Below are 21,406 nucleotides of genomic sequence, written 5' to 3' on the forward strand. Positions count from 1 at the left end.
CTTGGACATGTCACCCTCCTACGCCCCGTCAGAGGAGTCAGTTTCACCATTACAGAGCTCTGCATGTTGTCGTGTATTATAGACTGTTTCCCTCTTTGAAATAGCTTTGTGCTAGGCTGTGCCGTGACATTCCTGTCTGCCCTAGACCGTGGTCTGCTGTAATATAGTGTGGTCACCCTGGATGTTTTTTGACTTTTGGCTGTATTCAAAGGGGGTTTGAGTAGGTCCTGCTTGCTGAGGGGTGCAGGCTGCCTTTTGTTGCTTACCAGCCTCTTGACTTCTCACAGCGTGTGCAAATTTGTAGTGGCAATTTGGTTTCCTAGGTTAAGGGGCGTCTCTTACTGCCGCAAGAACAGTTTGTCCTGTACTCCTCTCTCCTGTAGCTGTGATGTCTTAAAGCATTTCAGCTGGGTGTGGTGTACCAAATCAGCAAAGTATGCAAGTTAAAAGTGCCAGCCAGTTTATCACACAACTGCAAAAAGGTGTAAGCCACCATGACATGGGGGGAGAAAAAATGCCTTAGGATAGAGAAGCAGGGAGTTACTTTATAATCTCTGTAGTCAAGAAAAAGTCCTCAGGAGCCCTATTCTTAGCGAGGCATGAGAGCAGTGTGGAGATGGGGAAGCTGAGTGAGACACTGAGTGAGCAGGGCTGTGGAGTTTGCCTCACAGGGAGGGAGAGAGTCGCATTTGCAGGTCTATTCTTCAGTTTGGGATGAAGATCGTGGATGCCACAGCAGAGAAATGAGTGTTCCATGTTCAGCATCAGCAAAAAGCATTACCTTAAGGCCTTACAGATGAATGCAGTTGATTTACTCTGGGGGCCTTTAAGCTGAATTAACAGATCTTTGTCAAACACAGGCTTACATCGTTGTGGTCTTACCAGTGAACAGCAGCTCTTTTGTGTAGAGATTTACGTGGCTTAAAATGCTGAGCACTACAAGTGGTCCCTTTTATAGAAATAAAATTAATCTTTCTACTCAGATGTCAGGTTTTTTGTAATAACTATGTGGACCTCGAGGGCCAGGATTAAATATATTGTAGTGTAGAATCAGATGGTGGGTTGCAGCATCCTGCTTCTGGGCTGATCAGCTTTGACATGCTCCCTTCCAACCACTGACACCAAGCAGGAACGTCTCAGTTGTTGCATATGAAGAAGATAAACACTTGATTGTTTTTAGCATTAACTTCAAAACTTCTTAAGTATAATCTGACTGATTTTGCTTCCTCCAGTAAAGCATCCCTTTTCTCACCCCTCCAATGCTAAAATAACTAAATAGAAAGAAAAGGGATGGAGAAAGACCAGAGCTGGGATATTCTCAAGTTTCCACAGTCTTTCCTGCCATGATGCTCAATGCCAATAGTAAACTATAAACTAAGCCTTCCCTGAGGAACAAAAGGTAATTCTGAAAGCAGAGGGTGTGTGGCTCAGTTGCTGCAGACTAAGCTGTGTCCATATGTGAATTACTGCCGTGGAGCTCTGGTGCTGCCATTGGGTACTTCTGACAAATCTGTGCCCTACAGAAGTGGTGGGGATAAGGATGCCTTCACTCACCCTGCTGGCAGCAGTGACTCTGAAACACTAGGTGTTCTGCAAGGACGTGCCCAGCCTGCTCTGAGCTCAGAACTGAGAATGGGAAATCGACTTTTTACAGCATGTTAACAACTTGGTTTATGATTAAGTTGAATTTGCAGTGTACTGATTCTTCCTGTTCTGATTGACTGTGATATTAGCAAGGAGACCCATATTTTAAGGGAGTGTTTTGGTCATCTCTATACTGTCTGTCACTACTGACTAAATTTTTAATTTTTTTTCCCCCTCCTGAATTTCCAGGCCTGCAGGTGGTCTCTATGGCATTGATAGCATGCCTGATCTACGCAAAAAAAAGCCAATTCCACTTGTCAGTGATCTGGTAAGAGATCTGTTTTTCTTCTGTCACACAGCCATTAGTGCAGGTGGTTTTACTTTTTGATATATGGTGGTGTTCATTGTCTCTTCAAGGTTTCTGGTCTTGTTACATTAATTCTTATGCTAAAGGGTTAGGAGTTGTGCTTGGAAAAAAATCTCAGTGAAAATGAGCTATGGTTTTATAGACAGTTTCCTTCATTTGGCAGAATTAAGATTTTTTTTTTGTGTTTTTTTCCTTTCTATTCTCCACAGAATATTTGATTATTTTTAGGCCAGCATTATTTTTAAATCTTTTCCTAAAAATCACATACTTTAGGGAAAGTTATAATGTCCATGTGAGGTTTGGCAACTTACCAGACGGTTGGAATTTCAGAGGATAGATAAACGAGCATATGTGCTTGGATTTTTAAAGCAATGTGCAATATTGCCAGTAGAATACAAGAACCAAGCGAGTAATGAGGACAAGTTTCATATGCTTGTGTGATACGGTGGAATAAGGCTTCTGTGGGACAAATGGTTTTCTGTTGACTGTGTTCAGTACATGTAGCAATCTCATACTAGGGAGAAATGCTATAACAGCTGAAAGACCAAAGTTTTCATATCCTGTAATTTATGTGAAAAGATGCATGCAGTTCTCTCTGACATCTTATGCATGGGGAGCTTGCTATGTGTCTTTATAACTGCAGTATCTTAAATCTTTGCAAAAATGGCATTAACCTGTGTTACTTCCTTTGAATGCTTTCATTCTCTCTCTCCACAGGCCATGGTAAGTGGAGATAAAGATTATCCACCCAGTCTTCACCAGAAACAAAAATTATTTCACCTTATTCTCCCTCCCTTTTTTTGCTTTTTATTTTGAGCCTTCAGCATTGCAGTGCATGCATATCCAGCACTCTGTCCTGCTCCATCACTGATGAAATGAACTTCTTCTCTTCAAAGAGCATAAAGTGTAAATAGGGGTTTCAGATAGGGTTTGGTGATTTCAAAACAGATGTTACTAGCTTTAGTTTCTTCCTCTGCCTTCATCTATCTTGAGTGACGTGCTGAAGAAATCCTTTGTAAGCCAGTGTAAGGTGCTGCACAAGCACTTGCCAGTGCTGTCCAAGACTGCAGAATTTAATGTTGGCATGATGCAAAAGAGGCAGTTTGGAGGGAAGAATGATGTTCATTGTGTTCAGTGATGGCTGGTGAATGTGATACACCAGCACATTCAAACCTGTGCTCCCAACCCACTCTGTTCTTTTTTTAGCCTCTTTATTTGTAACCCTTTCACTGTCACCTTTAGGGATGTTGTATATGTTGTAAAGCTGATGGAGTAATCTGCTTTTGGATATGAATGAAATTAGATCTAGAAGAGTGAGTCCCATATAGTGACCTTGGGCAATAGCAAAGTTACCATTGCTACCAGAATGTAGATGTGGAGATGTGAATCCAGGTTTTGTTGACAGTTCTTACCAGAGAAACAAATAAAAATTTACCAGAGTGTGGCTGAGTTGGAGATCTTTCAGAGTATGCATTTAACTCTTCTGAGATGTGAGCTATCATGTAAAACAACAACTTCAATGCAATAGACTACTGGTTTGGTTTCTGGCGTGACATAGTCCCTTTGGTCACATCTCCAGGCATGTAGTGCCAGGGCATTTCTAAATATTGGTGGTGAATAACAGACTTTCTTTCTTCTTAGTCACTGGTTCAGTCCCGGAAAGCCGGAATTACCTCAGCAATGGCCACTAGAACATCTCTCAAAGATGAAGAGCTGGTAAGTGGGAGGGTTGCTTGGCTCCTGTTACCTTTTAGTAAGCAAATTAAGGGAATTTGGCTCTCTGGGGTGCAGAGCCAGCTTCACAGATGCCTAAAAATATAGATGCAAAGCTTCTTGTATCATTCGTTTAAAGAAAGCAAACATGTCGGAAAAAGAAAATTCAGTATAATCCTGAAAAATGTAATTTTACCATTTCCTTCTGTGCTATCTGCTCTGGGGCACAGCATGTGAAACTTGGCTTATGTATGATATTCCTCATCCACAAGCCTAAATTCTTTTCTTCAATCTCCGCCACATTTTTACATGCCTGGATAAACTTTTTTGGAAGGGTGTCCTCTGCTACTGCTTGTAGCAGTTTGATCTATCTGGCTGCCTCAAATGTGTAGATTCACTGCACTGCTCACGTCTTTTTCCCTTGCAACTCACATGTTAACCAGCAAAAACTCACCTTCCTGAATGCTGGTGTCTGTGCTCTTGCCTTTCAGAAATCTCATGTCTATAAGAAGACCTTGCAAGCCTTAATTTACCCCATCTCTTGTACAACCCCACACAACTTTGAAGTGTGGACAGCCACAACTCCTACCTACTGCTACGAGTGTGAGGGGCTGCTGTGGGGTATTGCACGGCAGGGAATGCGCTGCGGTGAATGTGGAGTCAAGTGCCATGAGAAGTGCCAAGACTTGCTCAATGCTGACTGCTTGCAGAGTGAGTAGTGCCCAGTGGAGCACAGATGTTCCAGAAGCGGTACCAGAGCTTTCCTAAATGTATAGGTGATACCTCAGTCATCAGTGAAGCTGCGTTTATTAAAATAATTGTGTTTTCTGAGAAGGTAACATGGGGCTAAACCTGCTTCTGTTATGCTGTCAACACAGACAACTGCACTGATGTAGAATAACTTCTTCACAACATTGTGCTTGATGTGCTTTAAAATAAGGTTTAATTCTTGACTCTTACACATCTATTTGTTCTTTTGTTTTAACTTGTGTAAGATGTTTAGGCTCTGTCTAAGCTCAGGAGCTCAGAAGCAGTGGACTGGGTGAATAAGGTACTAGGCTGGGCATTCTGACTTTTGTTCTGTCCATCATGCCCCAGTGTCCCAGTTAGGTTCCTTGTTTCAACCATCATCACATTACACTGATTTGAGGTCTGCAGAACAGTGCTGGGCTCCTGCCTAAGCAGGAACTTAGCTCTCTGAACTTAGCTCGTGTTCTGTATTACCAGGTTCAGGTTGGCAAGGCATTTTGTCATTTTCACAGTAGGGTCATGGCTGAATTACTTTAGAGACCTTGGGCTGAGTCAGCAGAGATAGTGGGTCATACAGGAAGGTGTTGTTTGGGTGTAAGGACAGTATTTCATCTTCCTACTAGCATTTCAGTATACTTTGTTGATTTTTCTGCAGTGTTGAAAAACTAAGCCCTCTTTTCAAATAAGAGCTCTTCAAAGAGCTGTGACTTTACAGAATAAATGACAAACACAAGAGCTCCTATGACTCCAGCATACACAAACAATGGAGAAGTTTAGAAGAAATCTGACTAAAGAAAAAAGAAGAGAGAAAAACTGTTATTTTAGGCATCTATCTTGGGCTGGTTGATTTCATGTTTGTGAAATAATTTCTTAATTTGGTCTCATTTATGTTTCTCCTTGAGAACAAAGTAGCTTAGTCTAAAAGGAACAGGAATTTCTCCCATATGTGTTAAATCTTGAGTAGGAAAGTGGGGCAGTTTCTGTTCACTCTTGATTTTCGTGGCCTTGCAGCGTGGTGGACTTTAAAATAAGGAATCAGAAAAGTTTGTGAGGTATAAACAGACTTACTACAAATCCATGTCAATGACTATAGGAGTATAAAGAGTCAAAGCTTCTATCTCTCTCAGGCTCTAGTTGTTTGGGAAAGCCAGGCTGTGTGATCCAGCAAGGGATACCAGTGAATCATAGGTCACTTGTTTTTTCTTATGGCTTATCTTAACAGCCCAAATGGATGTTTATGCTTGTATTTTTGAGGTGTGTGGAGTTTTGAATCAGTTGTAATTAGGGCTGGGGCTCTTTGCAAAGGCTTATTTGTCAAGTAAGGGGAAGCCATCGTGAAAAGCCAAAGGGACTTTGTGACAGCGGTGTCACCACTTGACTAGCCAGAGCTTGGCTACACTCACTGCAGTGTAACCCAGGACCTGCTGTTAGGATCTTAAGGTGCAGCTGCTGCTTCAGGCTTGCCAGGGAGCATGAGAAGATAGCTAGAGCAGAGGGTAGGGCTGTCCAGCGGGTCCCCTGTCCACCAGCAAGAATCCTGCCTGGAAGACATCTGGTACTGGTGAAAAGTCTCTGTTCTTCAGTTGCTTAGCATTTTTGGATTTGTCTTTGAGGGCTGCAAGGTGATCTTTACAGTTTAGAGTATTTGCACAATTGCATAATTAACACTTTGGCTTTGTTGTGACCTTTTTGAGTCTAAGCAAAGAGCTGCTCTTTTGCATTTGGTTCAGAAGAGTATAGTTAAGTCATAACTGAGGTTTTTTTTTTTGACACAAACTGAGATAGAGGGTCAGTTAGACTGAGGATAACTTTGTTTCTGGAATTGACCAGAACCCTGTGCTAGCTCTTGATTTTTGGCATTGAGAGATAAAACACTGTTCATATGCACATCTGGGATTTATTCAGATACATGCCTATGATGTTGTAATGTTGCAATGAAGTTGTGGTATCTCAGCATGGGGAAAATATTACAGAGAGCAGAGGAAAATTAGGTTTACACCAGCAATAGTGAGGAAAGAGGCACAAAGCTGCTGTACAGAGCACAGGTAATGAGAACAGAAACAACAGAAGCAAAACTAAATTTAAGAAGTAGCTAATAACAGATGAAACATATTCCTGCAGAGGACAGCTGTGACTGTCTGTGTTGAAGGAGGGATGAAGGCTGGGATTGGTACTGGAGAGAGTTCAGTAGTAATGGGAAAATCAAGAGAATGTCTCAAGAGAGGATGGTCTGAGTTTGTTGATCTTTCAAATGACAAGCTTGGCAATGTGGGACAAGAGGAGGACAGGAAAGATGCTGTTTCAAAAAAAGTAAAGATAGCCATACTAGGTCTGTCCCAGTAGAAAGTTTCTAAAGAATATTGTGAAGCCCAAGGCAGAGGTGTAAGATGTCCATGTAGAGTTGTCTGGCTCTGTCTTACAGCTGTCAGTGGCTTTTAAGCCTTTGTGAGCAGTAGATGCCATGTTTAATAGCTGGCAGTGATGGATCTGTGAATTGTCTCAACCTTTCTTTGAACCTATTTATGCCTGATCTGTGTTGAAGAAGAGAGAAGTAAGCAGCAGGAAGGAAGATGGGCTGTTTAAACTTACTGTTTACAAAAGAAAAAACACAATAAATTTGCTGCAAGAAAGTTAGAGGTGGAAGTAGAAGAGAGCTTCATTAATGAGAACAGGATGTCTGTGGAAGACCCTCTGAAGAGTAACTGTGGAGCAGGTTTTCTAGTCTCTGGTTAGAATTAAATAAGCTTATGTAATGGGCTGTGGGATGTGATGGTGGCAATAGTCTGTGCTTTTCCATGGAGCAGAGTAGAATTAACAACTAGAAACAACTCTCCTTCTTGTATAAGGCAAAGCACTAGAAAAGAACTTATTTTACTCATGTGATTGCAGATGTTTGCTTTGCCCATTTCCTTTCAAAATGTAAGCACAAGTTACTTCAGCATGCAGAGTTAAGGAAACAAAGGGGAAACAACCAAGGGTACACTAGGCCAAAACTTGTGAAGCGTGTAGAATGGTAAAACACAAACCAACGAAAACGTGGAGTCATTTGAGAGATGCCCAGCATCAGAACAGGGCAGATACAGAGACTGACGAGGGTCTGTGGGGATCCCCAGTCTGTGTGGTGGGTATCCTTTTCTGGGGGAAAGACGTGAAGGAGATTGAAGATGGCAGTTGTGCAATTAAAAGACAGAAGGCAGAGGAAAGGTATTTCTGGGAGGTTAAGAATGTGGTGAGGCCAATATGTGGAGGTCCTGCTCTGTTGGGAAAACAAATGTTATTGATACTAGAAATCCATTAGAAGGCTTTTTCAGGCAAGTGTCGTCTTTGCTTTGGTATGTTCAGGCAAAATCTTTCTAACTGGAACTCACCAGGCCAAAAGAAAAGGAAAAAAGCAATTTTTATATATGTTTGAAGAATATAAGCTGTGCTTGAGGAGTGAGAAACAGGGTTTCTGGGAGGCAGTCAGCAAGTTAGAGGTCCACTGAATTCAAGACTGAACTTTCTTGTATACTGAGGGTTTTTTTCCTAACAGAAGCTTTATTGCTGCTGTTGGTTAAAAAAAAAAAAAAAAAAAAAAAAAAAAGTTCTCAGAGCATAACTTCACTTAGGTCGATTTAAGGCTTTCACAGAAATGTTACATTGGAGTATAATGACTTTTCAGGCTGGCAACAAATACAATTCTATTGATTATACCATGATGCCTTAGGATATATCTTCATTTCAGTCTGTGTAAGTCTTCCCAAAAGTGTTCCATTGGATTGAAATGAATTTTCAGACTGGTCGCAAATACAGTTACATTGTCTAAGCCTTGAAATTTCGGGTTGAAACCTGAAGGTTTATTCCTTACAGTCAGTCCTATTTATCCATATTCTACCCTTGGGTGCCACTCTGGATGAAAGGAAAGGATCTCTTTCCCCTAGTCTGTTAGAGTTAAGTCTGGTTATTTCTTCTGAAGGTGTTCTTCTTACCAGTTACATTTTTAAGAAACTGAGTATCTGATAAAGTCAACAGGTGTGAGGTACTGCAGTGGTGAAATACCCAAATTCAGCAGTGCTTTGTTGCAATTTCAATCAAGATCCATTATGTGGATTTCGGAGCAGGGGTGGTCCATCTATTGGCAATGTCTGAAGTGCAGTACACTGGAACCAGTTATGGCATTGTGCTACAGCCATCTGGTTTATGGCTCTGTTGGCACCAGGTTGTTTCTCTGGAGGTGTTTCTCTATTGTAGGTACTTAGAAGATATTATTCTGATGATAGGGCACTTAGCTTTTTATCATAAACTCATAGATACTTGCTGAAGGGAAGATGCTCAATGCTCTGTTTTTAGCCTTCTGCTATTCTTGGAAACAGTTGAAATCTCCATTACATGTGTACACTTCCTTTCTTACTTGGCTGCAAGTGGATGGAGGGATGTTCTTTAAAATCCCTGCAGTGTGCAAAGCTTTTGGAAGAAGAGAGCTTTTATCTCTTGCCCTGAGCACTGGTGTAGTAGTAACTAAAATACAATGGGTTGGGCGATGCTGGTATCAAAGGAGGAACAAGGCTCAGGGTGGATGTCCTTGGTAGGTTACAGTTACAGCTGAGAGAAAAATATTGCTCTGGGATATCAAAATCTGGTCTTCTAGAGATCTTGAAAATGTGGAAATAAGATATCAAGCTTCAAACTGCTGTTGAACATGAACTCTGTGTGGTGAGTGTGATTAGCTGTGTATCTTTATTAGTGTTTCTTTATGATGTGCTAGAACAACAAACCTTCACATGAACTATTTGGGCTATGTTACTGAATGCCCTGCTTTTGCTGCTGTTTTGGCTCTTGTTGTCTTGGTTCACCTCTGCAGCTGTTCAGTGCTTTTTGACAGAGGGCTGGATGTCAGGTGTATTTGTTGCTTTTTGGAGGAGAAACTTGAGTGGGTGGCACTCTGAATTCAGAGACTGCAGTTGGGAGACTGGCTAAGTGAACGGACTGTTAGTGAGATCAGTTAAGTCATTCTTGTGGTAATCATCCTGGCTGCTGCTGGGTCGAATGATGATTAGACACCGTGGTGGTGGAACACTTGCTTGCTCCCAGAATCCTATGTAGGAAAATACTTGCACAGAAGGAGGAGGGATACCTTTATTTGAAACTTGAGTATGTATTTTAAGTTTCAGGAATATATAATTTCTAAGCATTACCCACCTACTGAACAGCTGTCTTCTATCCTGCCAGTGTTGCTTTCTTGACTTTTTACTGTTAAAGCATAAGATAACGGCACTGGTGGTTTACTAATAATTGTATCAATACAGTTCACAATATAGACATATATGCTTTCTGTTTCCAGTCATAAATTGACTCATAATTCAGTCTTAGAGAGGAAGAGAGAAGGAAAGCCCAGTACCATTTGTATGCTATTGTACACGGTACTTATATATTCCATTGCCTTTCTATTGCCATTTACAAGACTACTGGAAAGCTGATCCACTGGCCAAACTTTTTTTTCAGCTGAATAAATACGATCTAACAGCAGGAAAAGCACTTTGTCATCCAGTGTAGTGACATGCTTTGGGTTTAGTTCACATACATCATAGGCAATTAGTTCCCCAGTGTTTGTCTTGGGAAATCTGGTAGTTTTGTACCAACAAGCAGGTATTAAGAAAGAATGTGGTGTTGAGACAGAGGGTTTGCCTGTTCTCTATTAGTCTATATAATTCAATAGGATGTCTGTCTGGTTCAGGCTTTTGGACTGCAGTTCAGGTGCAGCCTCTGCAGAGAGAGAGACACACCTTTCCCAGGGAGGGCATAATGGAGCCTTCTTACCTGGGCAGAGTTGGGGAGCAGCATGGAGGGCAGTGGGGAATTTCCTCTGAAAGTCAGAAGACAGAGGCAAGCAAGCCTTAGAAGTGACTTAACATCCTGCAACTCAGGATGCCCCAGGCAGCTGGGGTTGCTAGTGTTCCAGAGGGGTAAATGCTCTATGCAAGGTCTCTGGAGATGGTGGGGATGTTAAACATGTTTTTAAATAAAATTCCTCCATTTGTTCAAGTTTGTATTCTAAAGCATCATTTGATGCTCCTGGAGTTCTTGCATTAAGGCAATGATGCAAACCATGCCACCCCAAAACTGTGATGCCTCTTGTCCCACCTCAGAGATAAATGGTGAAATATTTATATTTGTAAGCTGCCTGGCCAGTAATTTATTTGGAAAATAGTTCTGAAAAAGAACACTCCACTCATGCACAACATAAACTTTCCATGTTTTAATTTTGTTCTCAGTTTCCTTGAAGTCAGAAAGGACAGGGCAGAGTTGGTTTCTCTGGATCATGACCGATTTCAGAATTCCAGCTAGGAAAGGCAAATTGGTTTGGCTTTTTCCCATTTCCCAATAACTTTCTGTAGCTCTTCATGTACTGCATATAGTCCACCTCCACTGCCAGAAGACCTAGTTATGTTACAGCTGAATAGCACTTTTTATCTGAAGTTCAAAGTATAGCCCCAGGTATCATTTTGGTTTTATATTCATTTAATAAATGTTGGATGTGCAGCTGGATGATTGCCTGATATAAGACATCACTTTGGGTGGTGGTAGTGTTCATCACTGGTGAGTAGGGACAGCAGGGACTGCCTAATTAATTCCAGTATTTTGATTTCATTTCATCTTAAGCCAACAATAGGAAACTCTGGGGCAGATACATTTTATTGTACTAAATTAAATACTGAACATCAAGCCTGTAGCAAATAAAATGAAAAAAAATAATCAGGTAATGCAAAGTTATGGCTTGTTTTACTCCCAGGTCTTTAATAACATGCCTTGGTATGCAATGTCCTTCATGAACTTCTCAAACTTAAGCGGTCACAGTCTGTTCCAAACTGTGTTTTTATTTTTTGTTTTGGATGGTGGAAGTTATAATTGAGTTTTGTTTTTTTATTGAAGTGAATTTAGTAACGATGAAAGGTGTTGGACTGAAGGCTTTAGAAATTGATGTCTTGAGGCAGCATTAGTTACTGGGCACCCTGTCAAACCTACTAACAAGGTTGTCTCTTGGGCTGTACTTCTGGGGATCATGTGTATGTCTGCACTCATAGAACTTTATTCATATTTAGTCCCTACCTGCTGAAACTTTTTCATATGCAAAACCGTAGTGTCTTATGTTAAAGATGCTCCAGACATCATATTTGCCCACTTCTTCCAGAAGAAAACAGTTTTATGTATCTTTGTAATTGATGGCTCCCTTTGCACACACTTGCACCTGCTTTAATGCATATTTTTAAGGTAATTTAATATTTGATGAACACCTGGATGAAGGTCATTTTTTCTAGGACAAAGCTTGCTTTAATTAAACTATCCCAGAGAACAAAAACAAACAAAAGCATATTAAATTAAACAGAAGTACTGTGATTGAATGTGTTCACAGGACTTTTGTACTTTTACTTAGTCTGTTTTAAGACTGTAATTTGTAATTGCTGCAGACTGTGTGTAGAAAGACTGTGTGCAGTCCTGGGTTCCTACTTTTCATTTCACACCTGGGTTTGTCTGCCCTGTCAGTGCTTTCATTAACATGTGCCTCACATGTCACACAGTAGTCAGTGGCTGAATTTTGACAGCAAACATGACTATCAAACTTGAGTAGGGGGTAGCTGATTGTGGCAACATTCTTATGCCATAATTATCCGAACTTTTAAATTTTGTAAGAGTGACCAGAGGCCTCTCGTTTTCCACATAGAGTTGAATACTGATGGAGTGCAGACCCTGTGTCTGGCTCTTGTGTTTCCAGCTTCTGGATACTGTGCTAGCTTATGATGGCCCAAGTCTTCAACTATTAGATTTGCTACCTTACAGGCATTTGTTACAGTTACTATGCCTATGTGATTCTAAGAGAGGATTATTTGAGTTATCTCCTTATAAACTGATGAAACAGTGGGATCCAGAGAGACACTTTGGATGCCTCCAGCTTGATGCCTGATCCAAACAAGGTGGTTCCAGACAGACTGGGGCATAGCTTGTGCAGTGACTCTGTGCTGAGTGGGGAGTCTTGAGGCACATATCAGTAGGAAATCCTAACTGTGTTGACCCCTCTGAACTTTTGTTCTTCTGTCACGCTGAGGTGCAGCATTGAGTGAAGCTCAGAGAGGTATTACTTGTAATAGAGGTCCTGTGTGCTCTTCTTAGCGCTTAGCCAAACGAGGATTTATTTATTGAAAGCAAGATGAAGAAAGCAGAGGGCATGCTGATGTCTGCTGTTGAAGTAAGAGCCTCATTTCTGGATCTTCTTCAGCTGCATGGGTATTAAACTCAATCCTCTAGTCAGGAGAGCAACCTGATCCCAGGTTATAGAGGAGTCTGGGCACTCCCAAGATCCCTTCCTAGCTCTGAGTGGTCTGCATTCTCTTGTGTGTATGTTGAAATGGGGGGCTGTCTGACTGCAAAAGTCAGTAGCAAGAGCCATCCTGTGGAGCGTAACTCGTACCTTTGATCCTGCTGTCCAAATTCAATGAAACATGACCTTGTGTTTTTCTGTTTCTGATGAGCATTGTGTACTTTCTGGTGCACAGGAGCAGCAGAGAAGAGCTCGAAGCATGGAGCTGAAGACCGAACCCAGAATTTCATCATGGCCATGAAGGATCGCATGAAGATCCGGGAGCGGAACAAGCCGGAGATCTTTGACTTGATCAGAGATGTGTTCTGTGAGAGCAAAATGACACACGCTCAGCAGATGAAGACGGTGAAGCAGAGTGTGCTTGATGGCACCTCAAAATGGTCAGCAAAGATCACGATCACAGGTGAGTGAGAGAGGTGTGGGTTCTCATGGCCTTGTGTAGGAGCGTAAAGTAAGAGAGAGCTGGTGTGAAGCTAGAGAGAACAGAGAGGATAGGGCTTCTCTGACCTGTGTCTCTTTCTGCTTAGTGTACAGATAGCAGTTGGAGATGCTCCTACCCCAGACACTTTAGTGCACCACGATCTGAGGCTCATTCAGAAAGTCTCATATGAGTGATATTTCTGTTTCTCTGGCCATACTGAGCCGCTGTTTCACATGGTATGTGAGCTTGTTGTCTTATTGCATGGTGGTGGTAACCCTTCTCATTTCCTTCCAGTGGTGTGTGCTCAGGGCCTGCAGGCCAAAGACAAGACTGGATCCAGCGATCCATACGTAACTGTTCAAGTGGGTAAAACAAAGAAGAGGACAAAAACAATTTTTGGGAATCTGAACCCTGTATGGGAAGAGAAGTTTTACTTGTAAGTGCTGTTTCAAGGAGTTTCAGCTCCATTTTGTGTGTTTGTAAGATCTGTGCTTTGACAGCTGTGTCTTCTCTGTCAGTATGGATTTCCACATCACCTGTAATGTGTGGTGGTTTTATTGTGTGCATGCACCTGGAGGGCTGGTGTCTTTAACAACGTACATAGTGCACACCTGGTTTTCTCATCTGTCTTGTGTGTATATAGATTGCCTACTCTGTGAACAATTTGATATTGATGTCTCTATAGAAAGCTAAAGGAAAATCTAAGCAATTTCCAATGACCTGTTGCTGTGACCTGCTACTGGTGTTTGGCCAACAAAGGTTAAAGGTAGTTAGTTGCCTGTCACTTGTCTGTGACACTACCAGTCCCCTCATTCCCTCACACTGGAAAATCAGTGTAAGAATAACTTGAGGAATTACCTATTTCAAGATGAGCAATGTATGCATGTCTAAATTGAAGTCAAAGACTGGAGGCACAATTGTTTCAATATCAACTACTCTCAGAGAGCTGAAGAAGGTATTCCATCCTGCTTTTATTGAATAAGTAAACAGTACCCTCAATTTATCATTCAGCATGTTATAAAACAAATTGGAGACATTAAATCCACCAAGCAAGTGTTTTCTAAATATTCTGGATGATCTCATTCAACCTTTAATATGTAAGCTCTTTCCATGTACCTTCTCTCTTTTTTTTTTAATTCTCCTCTGTTTTTTCCTGAACTGCTTGGGGGAGAAGCTATCCCTGCAAAATGAAATTTGTTTGTGTCATAAAATCAGGCTAATATCAACCCAGCTTTGTCTTTACAATGTACAGTACAAAATTATTTTTAAAGTAGTTTTGAGTTGCTCATTAGTGTCAGAAGAATCTTGGTGCTATTTTAGGCAAGTAAGCCCTTGGCTTTATTCTTAGTTTAATCCAAGGTAACATTATTGCTTGGTAAGTAGTAAGTATGCCTAGGTGCCATTTGGGTAACTCTAGTCACAGTAGCAGTAAGTCTGTGTGGGAGCCTTAAGGACCTTGATTTACCATGCCAAGTAGTTACCATGGTATTTGCAGTGTGTTCCCTTCTAATTTTAGGAGCTTCAACAAATACTGTGTTTAAAGATAGATAGCGCAGCGTGATAAATGTCACAGTTCTAGCGGTGCCACTGTTGAGATTTTTATCGCCATGTCTGTGATTCAGCAGATAATGTGCCGTTGGGTGTTAGAGCTGGATGCTGCTTTCCATTTTGGCTGTGTCTAGGTGGCTGTTCTAGTTGCCTTGGCATAGCAGAAGGAGGTGAAGGAAGTGAGCACTGTGTCCAGATCGATGGCAAGAGAGCATTCATTCTGGAATCAGTGTGTTGTTCCATTAGTAGATGTCAAAGCTCAGCTTATGCTGGATGAGGAGAGAGTCATTTACAAGTGTATGTAGCACTGGTCCTTTACACACCCATCTTCTATTTTGCATTTATGGCTCTTTTGTTAGCTTACAGCTCTTAAAATTTCTGAAATTTTCTATGCCATAATCAAATGGAAATTTAAATCAACATATGGAGGCCAAAAATACCCATTACGTGTCAAGCTTTTTTAGAAGAGATAGTCACATGCAAAGAGTTGGAAGGTGTGTTTGTTTCTTAGAATGAAGTTAATTTGTTATAGTGAGAGAAAGGTGTGGTGGTATTTATTGAAAGCCTACCTTTCAGTAGGCATATCAAAAGTTTGGTATTCCAAACACTTAAAAAATTTCAACAGGCATAAGGTATGTGGGTAGAGAGAGGTCGGGTAACTAATGTGTGTCAGCAATTGCTGTTCCATTTTTGTTTGACTTGGTGGACTGACTTGTTTGTAGCTGGTGTTCATCAGGTACCCAGCACTTTACACAATCACAATTCCAGTGTCTTTTCAAAGGTTAGATACAGAGCCATATATATGACTGAGTGCATCAGTCATAGTATTCTTCTTGTAACCCATGGCATGAATTGAGGCTGACTGTGTACAGCTGAATGATAAAATTCTTTCTACAGACTCAATATTAAGTTTATTAAAAGCATCTTAAACAAATTTTAAAATCATTAACACTGCAGTTGCCTATTTCAAATAGGTTTTCTGTGGGTTTTTGCAGTGATGGATGGAAAACTATATTAACTTAAATACCTGTTCTTAAATATTACTTTGTCCCTTTTCTAAAAATTTTTAGAAAAAAAGTGTGGTAGACTTGACCCAATTTGGAAGTCCAGATTTAGAACTGTATTTTAGAAAAGGCAAGGCTGAAAACACTCTGGGTTTCCATTGTAAGTGCTATTTAGGTCATTACTCGCCTCTGCCAGTGTAGGCATCTGCTTAGATCAATGACCAATCCTTGGAGCATATTCATGTTGTCTGAGCAAGTGATTTGCAGGTCCTGTTTCTTTCTGAAAATTATCTCTTTGTACATTTACATCCTTACCTTTAGGAAATGTGTTGTTATGCAGAGATTTTTGTATCTTTCATGGGATTTTGAAGACCTATGAAAATATAATGCCCCCTCCCTGAAGATGTTCAAAGCCAGGTCGGACTTCGAGCAACCAGGTGTAGTGGAAGGTGTCTCTGCCCATGGCATGGAGTTTGGAACTAGAAGATCTTAAAGATCTTTTCCAGTCCAAACCATGCTATCCTAGGGGTTGATCTTTTTGCTCAGTTTCAGGTTTTGCAGACTTGATGCAGAGACTCTGCATATGTGATACTTGACAGGGTGAAACCTGATGGGAAACTCCAGTCGCTGCTGCAATACAGAAATGTTGTTCCGTGAACATGTGCTAAGGAAGCCCTGATTCCCTTGGCTTTACATTCCATTCCCTGTCTGCAGTAATCCCTGATACCTCTCCTAGAATTACAATGAGCAGACTTATAGTTAGCCTCCTTCATTTGCCATGGACTTCTCTCCTCTGTGCCCTCAGCTCTTTTCCCTTGCCTTTAACTCTGTCTGGACAGGAGGCAGTGTGTGTCCTGCCTGCAGTCAGTTCCAAGTCATCTGAACCAGTTGGTACTTCAGAGCCAGGTGGTTGCAGACTTTCCAGGGATGGCAGCTGGTAAGGGTTTTTCTCCTCCATCTAGTGTAATTTTTTCACAAAACTTGTTGGAACGTAGAAGCTTTCATAACAAGTAAGTGCAGCTCTCATTTGCTTACGAAACAGCCCACCAATATTAGAAAGAATATAGTTTTGCACTATTCAGTGCAATTAGAACAAGGTATTAATTCCCCATTTAGACATGTTTTAGACTGTCAGTTGAAAATACTAATTTTGTGGAGTGTTACTTTGTAAGGCTGAAGCAGAGCATCCATCTGAATTGGTTACAACATCAAACAGCGTTGAGGGGAATAAACTTGACCGTAGGGCAATTTTTCTTTTAAAGGGAGAGTGCTGGGCTTGTTCGGAGGCTTTTAATACCTTTTGTTCAGGAACCATTTAGTTTATAGTAACTGAGCACTAGAAGTTACTGGATTCAAACAGGACGTTGCTGTTTTTCTTGGCCTAGTCACAAAGTTACATGTTCATTTTGTATCACCTTGAAGTTGTGTGGCCTGAGTACGGCTGTGTCCGAAGCTTTGAGTGGTGGATGTGAAATCATTGCCTGGAACAAACTACATTGTCACTGAGGAGTTTGCAAGAGATGTATTTATTCTTTCTCACTGGAGAAGAGTAACTGAGTTAAAAACAAGTGCAGAGCCTCCCACTAGCAAATAATCAGTATTTCACTAGGCTGTGCAGAGCCCCACATGATACACGTTTCCCTTTATCCTTTGGGAATGGTGCCATTGCATAGCTAACCACGGGGTTGTCACCCAAAAGCTTCTGTTTAGTTCTGCAATTTTCCTTTCATCTGCTGAGCCTGGTATCAAGTTCAGCATCTTTCAGTTATCTCTGTGGTTATATGTAACTGTTCCAGAGCTGTACTTTGGAACTCCCCCTTCTGAGACCACTAGGTTTGTAAACATCACTGTCCTCAGACTCCCTTCACTGCGTGGCAAGGACCACTCAGTTTGTCTTGCTTTCTTTATTCTCCAGTTACCGCAGGTACTGAAACCGACATTCTGATAAATCCCCACTTTGTTTCCTTGCTCAGTTACCAATGTGAAACTTAAATTTGAGTGCGGAGTTAATGCCTCGTGGTGAGTGCCTGGTGGAAAGCTGAGTTCATGTAGCTAAGGATGTAATGCTCAGAATCACTTTATCAGCTCTTGGTAGTTAAGAGTGCTACACCATTTTTTTTGTCAGTCAGTGTTGTATCATTGGGAAACAGGAAAATGATTGTACTTTTTCCCCTAAGAAAAGAGCTTCATGCTGGTAAGAATAGAAAACTAATTTCTTTGTTCTTAAGATGGCCACAGCTGCATCTCGGGGCATATTGTGCTGTCATGCTTAACTTCTGAACTACTAAGGATTTTAGCTTTGTTCTCTTACCACTCTGATTTTGCCTTTGGTTTTTTTCTCCACTGTCCTTTTTTTCTCCCTAATAGAGGAGACTTGGCATTGTTTAAAAATTAAAACTGTCCTGAGAAGTTTTCTGCCTTCCTATTGAGGCTGGCTACAAAAGAGCTGTGAGCTGGACCCTGCAATGTCAAAACACTTCATTTGAGCTACATCCAAACCTTTCTGCTTTTTCAGCAAGATCATTTTGCATAGACAAATTTTTTTCTGCTTCCTCTGTGTATTTTGTTATAACTCTTTACTGGGCTTTCCTCTACTGGTTGCTACAGCTTAATCCTTCCCTTCTAATTTGCTAGAAAACAGCTTTGCTTTTTCATAAACTTTGCTCCTTGGACGCAAAACTTTCCTTCTAAAATGATCACAAGTCCTAAAGTCGTGCTGATATCCCCTGTGCATTTTCCTACCTACTGCACTCTCATGCACTATTTCTGCAAGCAGCTTTGCACTTAAAGTCTTTCTGTGCCGTTGCTTTAAATGTTCCTTGCACTGGACTGAGGAAGTTCACACACTGTGCTTGACAGCTGCATCTGCCATGGTGCAGAAGGGAAACTGCTCAAAGAACATGACTGTATAGATATTCAGTAGACTCTTGGAACCATAAATTTTGTTTTAATATCAAAACACAACAAAACTACTTAATTCTGGACTCAACTGACCTGCTTTTAAATCTGCAAAATACTGTGGCTTCCTCTGATCCTTCACTTTCATGATTTTTTCCTGCGCCATCTCCTTATTGCTTTTTTTGCCTTTATCTGACAGCTCTGCAAGGCAGTGGCCATCTTCTGCTCTGGGAGTTGCCAGGCATAGTGGGATCCAGGATGAATTTAGGGACTCAGGGTTCTTCAGGCAGAAAATATAAAAAAACAACATAATTTAAGGAAGTGTCTTAATGGGCATGGGAAGTGCTCATGTTGGCATCCCACCTCTCTGGTCTGGATTGGGGAATTTCATAGATGCACAGTCAAGGTCTCCACTGCAGCAATAGTGGAATGAAACTTAGGGCTTGGTGAGTCCTGCAGAGCTAATGTCTTGATGACACCTATCTTCAGAAGAGAAGGTGATTGGGAAGAAATGTCCCTGCATTAGTGATACAGATGAATCTTCACCCATATAGTTATTTACCAGGCTCTGTCTTCATGAGTGTAGGTTCACCAACATAAGCTAATGGTGCCAGAAGTTTATAGCTTTTCAATTTGGCACTCTTCATGCTTTAAACTTATCTTTACTGTGGTAAAGATAATTTTGTGAGCTGTTGGACACATGGTTTTATAGGTATACCTTTCTGTCTATCATGGCAGAACTTTAACAAACTGTCAAGGGTTATGACTTCAGCTTTAGTATTCTTGTGGAGGTTAAGTAACAGTCCTGCAAATGGTGCTAGTACAAGCAGCAAATTATGAGCAAAATTATTATAGCAGAAATGTCATTGGTTTTTTGCTTCGTAAGTAGGAATCATTGGCCCAAAAATGGTGTTCTGGTCATTTTTTAGACACTTCTTTTTCTTTGTCTCTACTTTTTGGAGGAGACAAGGCACATGTGGTACTCCATGCCACACCGCTGATGTCATCTGAGCCAGTTTAGGGGAACCTTTACAAACGGGCAAGGGTCTTGGAACTAAGATTCACTTTCTACAGTTTTATGTGGAAGCTGGAGCTAGATTAGAAGGATACAAATTGCTAACTTCATTGTGGGAGGCACTATAGTGTGAATTCAGCAGTTGCCTGTTCTGTTTAGCCACCAATATACCAATTAGTGTGTGTGTGGGCTTGCCACTGTGTGTGGAGACCAGAATTAACTACAGCTTCGTGTGCTCGCGTGCTTCCCCTCGGCCCAGTTCTGGCTGGGCATGGGAAGAGGCCAGAGTATCGATACTGCAGGGGATGTGAGTGGGGAACTGGTGGCTCAGGGCTGGGTCACACTGAAGGGGAACATGGCAGGAGAGATGAAGGTGCAGAGTGGGATAGAAAGCAAGTCAGCAGAACCAGGCTCAACTGCTTCCACTGCTCCTGCAACTACTGGCTTCAGACAGAAAAACTTCAGGGAAAAAAAGTCACTTTATTTGATTTTAATTTTTCTTAAAGATTTAGTGTTCTGTTTCTTGAAAATGTTACTTTATTTGGTAGCTTGAAGTGTAAAAATGAGTGCGTTATGAAAATGACACCACTGCAAGCATCAGGACAGTGTAGATATAAAAGCAAGAGACAATTTCTGAGCCATATACAAAGAGAACCTGGTTTCCAGTCTCTTGCATTCTGAAGTGGGCCTGAAAGCATTTGGTAGTTTCTTCCTCGCAATGGCATCACAGAGTGTTTTATTCTCTCTGCGTCCTCTTGGGAAGCTGTGGGAGCTCAACTGGGGGATACTGGACAGATGTATGTGTGCACACTGTGAAATCAAGCTTCACAAAAATGTGGCAAGAAGCAGGGCAAGCATCTTTAGAGATGTTCCAGCTCCTGTATTAATCAAGGAGAAAGTTCCTAGCAGCAGAGCTTGTTAGCCACAGTCTTATGGAGTAGTTATGCTGTCACAAATTGGAAGCCATTTGTCATATATTAGAAAGCCTTTTATCAGTCAACAAGCCCAAGTCCCCCAATGTTCATGGCTTTGTTTTGGGGTGCTCTCTGAAGGGTGAACTAGTGTTGACACAACCATCTTGCTTCACAGAAAGGAAGGACTGTGGTTCCAGCAGACTTTACATGGTAATGTTTTATGGGTAAGCTACCAGTCCAAGGATTTAAGCTGCTGTGAGCAAGTGATAAGACTCACTCTCTGGTGTGGGAGCAGCATAAGGAAATATGAATTGAACAGTCGCTTAAAACAACAGAGAATGATGGGGTAAAATGGAAGCTTCAGTAGCTTTCAGTATCTCTGGAAAGTTTCCTGTAGTACTTAGCAGTGAGTTATGCTGCTGCAGCCAAAGTGAAGGATGAGGGACAGCCACTCCAGGAGTGTCGGATGATGCATGTGGGGCCACTGAGGTAGATTTAGGTCTGAACAGTGAATGTTTACTTAAAGGAAAGACCAAGTTTCTGACCACTGGTAGATAAGAAAGTTCCAAGTAGTCCTAACAAACAGTGTGCCAGAAGGTGAGGTCTGAAGAAGTCCACATCTAACCTGCTGGCTCTTTGTAAATGGCACTGTGTGCCACTTGGTGTTTTTTAGGCACCCATGCACTGCTGAACACTGAGTCTCTGTGGTACTGCCAGGATGTACATGAGTACACTGTCAGGAGCAGAGCATTTCTTCTGCTTGCTTATGCTGTGTTGCTGGTAGATGTGGCAATGCACTCAGATAAACCTGAGCTACAAAGAGCAGCAGTTCAAGTGTT

General features: G+C 41.4%; 1 protein-coding gene across 1 annotated transcript in view; it reads left to right on the forward strand.

The window, feature by feature from the left end:
* The window catches only part of UNC13B (unc-13 homolog B (C. elegans)), a gene marked incomplete at its 3' end in the record, with an annotated part of 78,794 nt that overhangs the window by 16,722 nt on the left and 40,666 nt on the right, over positions 1–21,406 (forward strand). The window contains exons 4-9 of the mRNA XM_008944419.1: positions 1,834–1,912; positions 2,669–2,674; positions 3,593–3,667; positions 4,156–4,375; positions 12,943–13,170; positions 13,483–13,624. Coding sequence (XP_008942667.1) covers positions 1,834–1,912; positions 2,669–2,674; positions 3,593–3,667; positions 4,156–4,375; positions 12,943–13,170; positions 13,483–13,624 — 750 coding nt within the window. The remainder of the gene's footprint in view (positions 1–1,833; positions 1,913–2,668; positions 2,675–3,592; positions 3,668–4,155; positions 4,376–12,942; positions 13,171–13,482; positions 13,625–21,406) is intronic.

This window comes from Merops nubicus, unplaced genomic scaffold, assembly GCF_000691845.1.
Source record: "Merops nubicus isolate BGI_N331 unplaced genomic scaffold, ASM69184v1 scaffold19567, whole genome shotgun sequence".
In the NCBI taxonomy this organism is placed as follows: domain Eukaryota; kingdom Metazoa; phylum Chordata; class Aves; order Coraciiformes; family Meropidae; genus Merops; species Merops nubicus.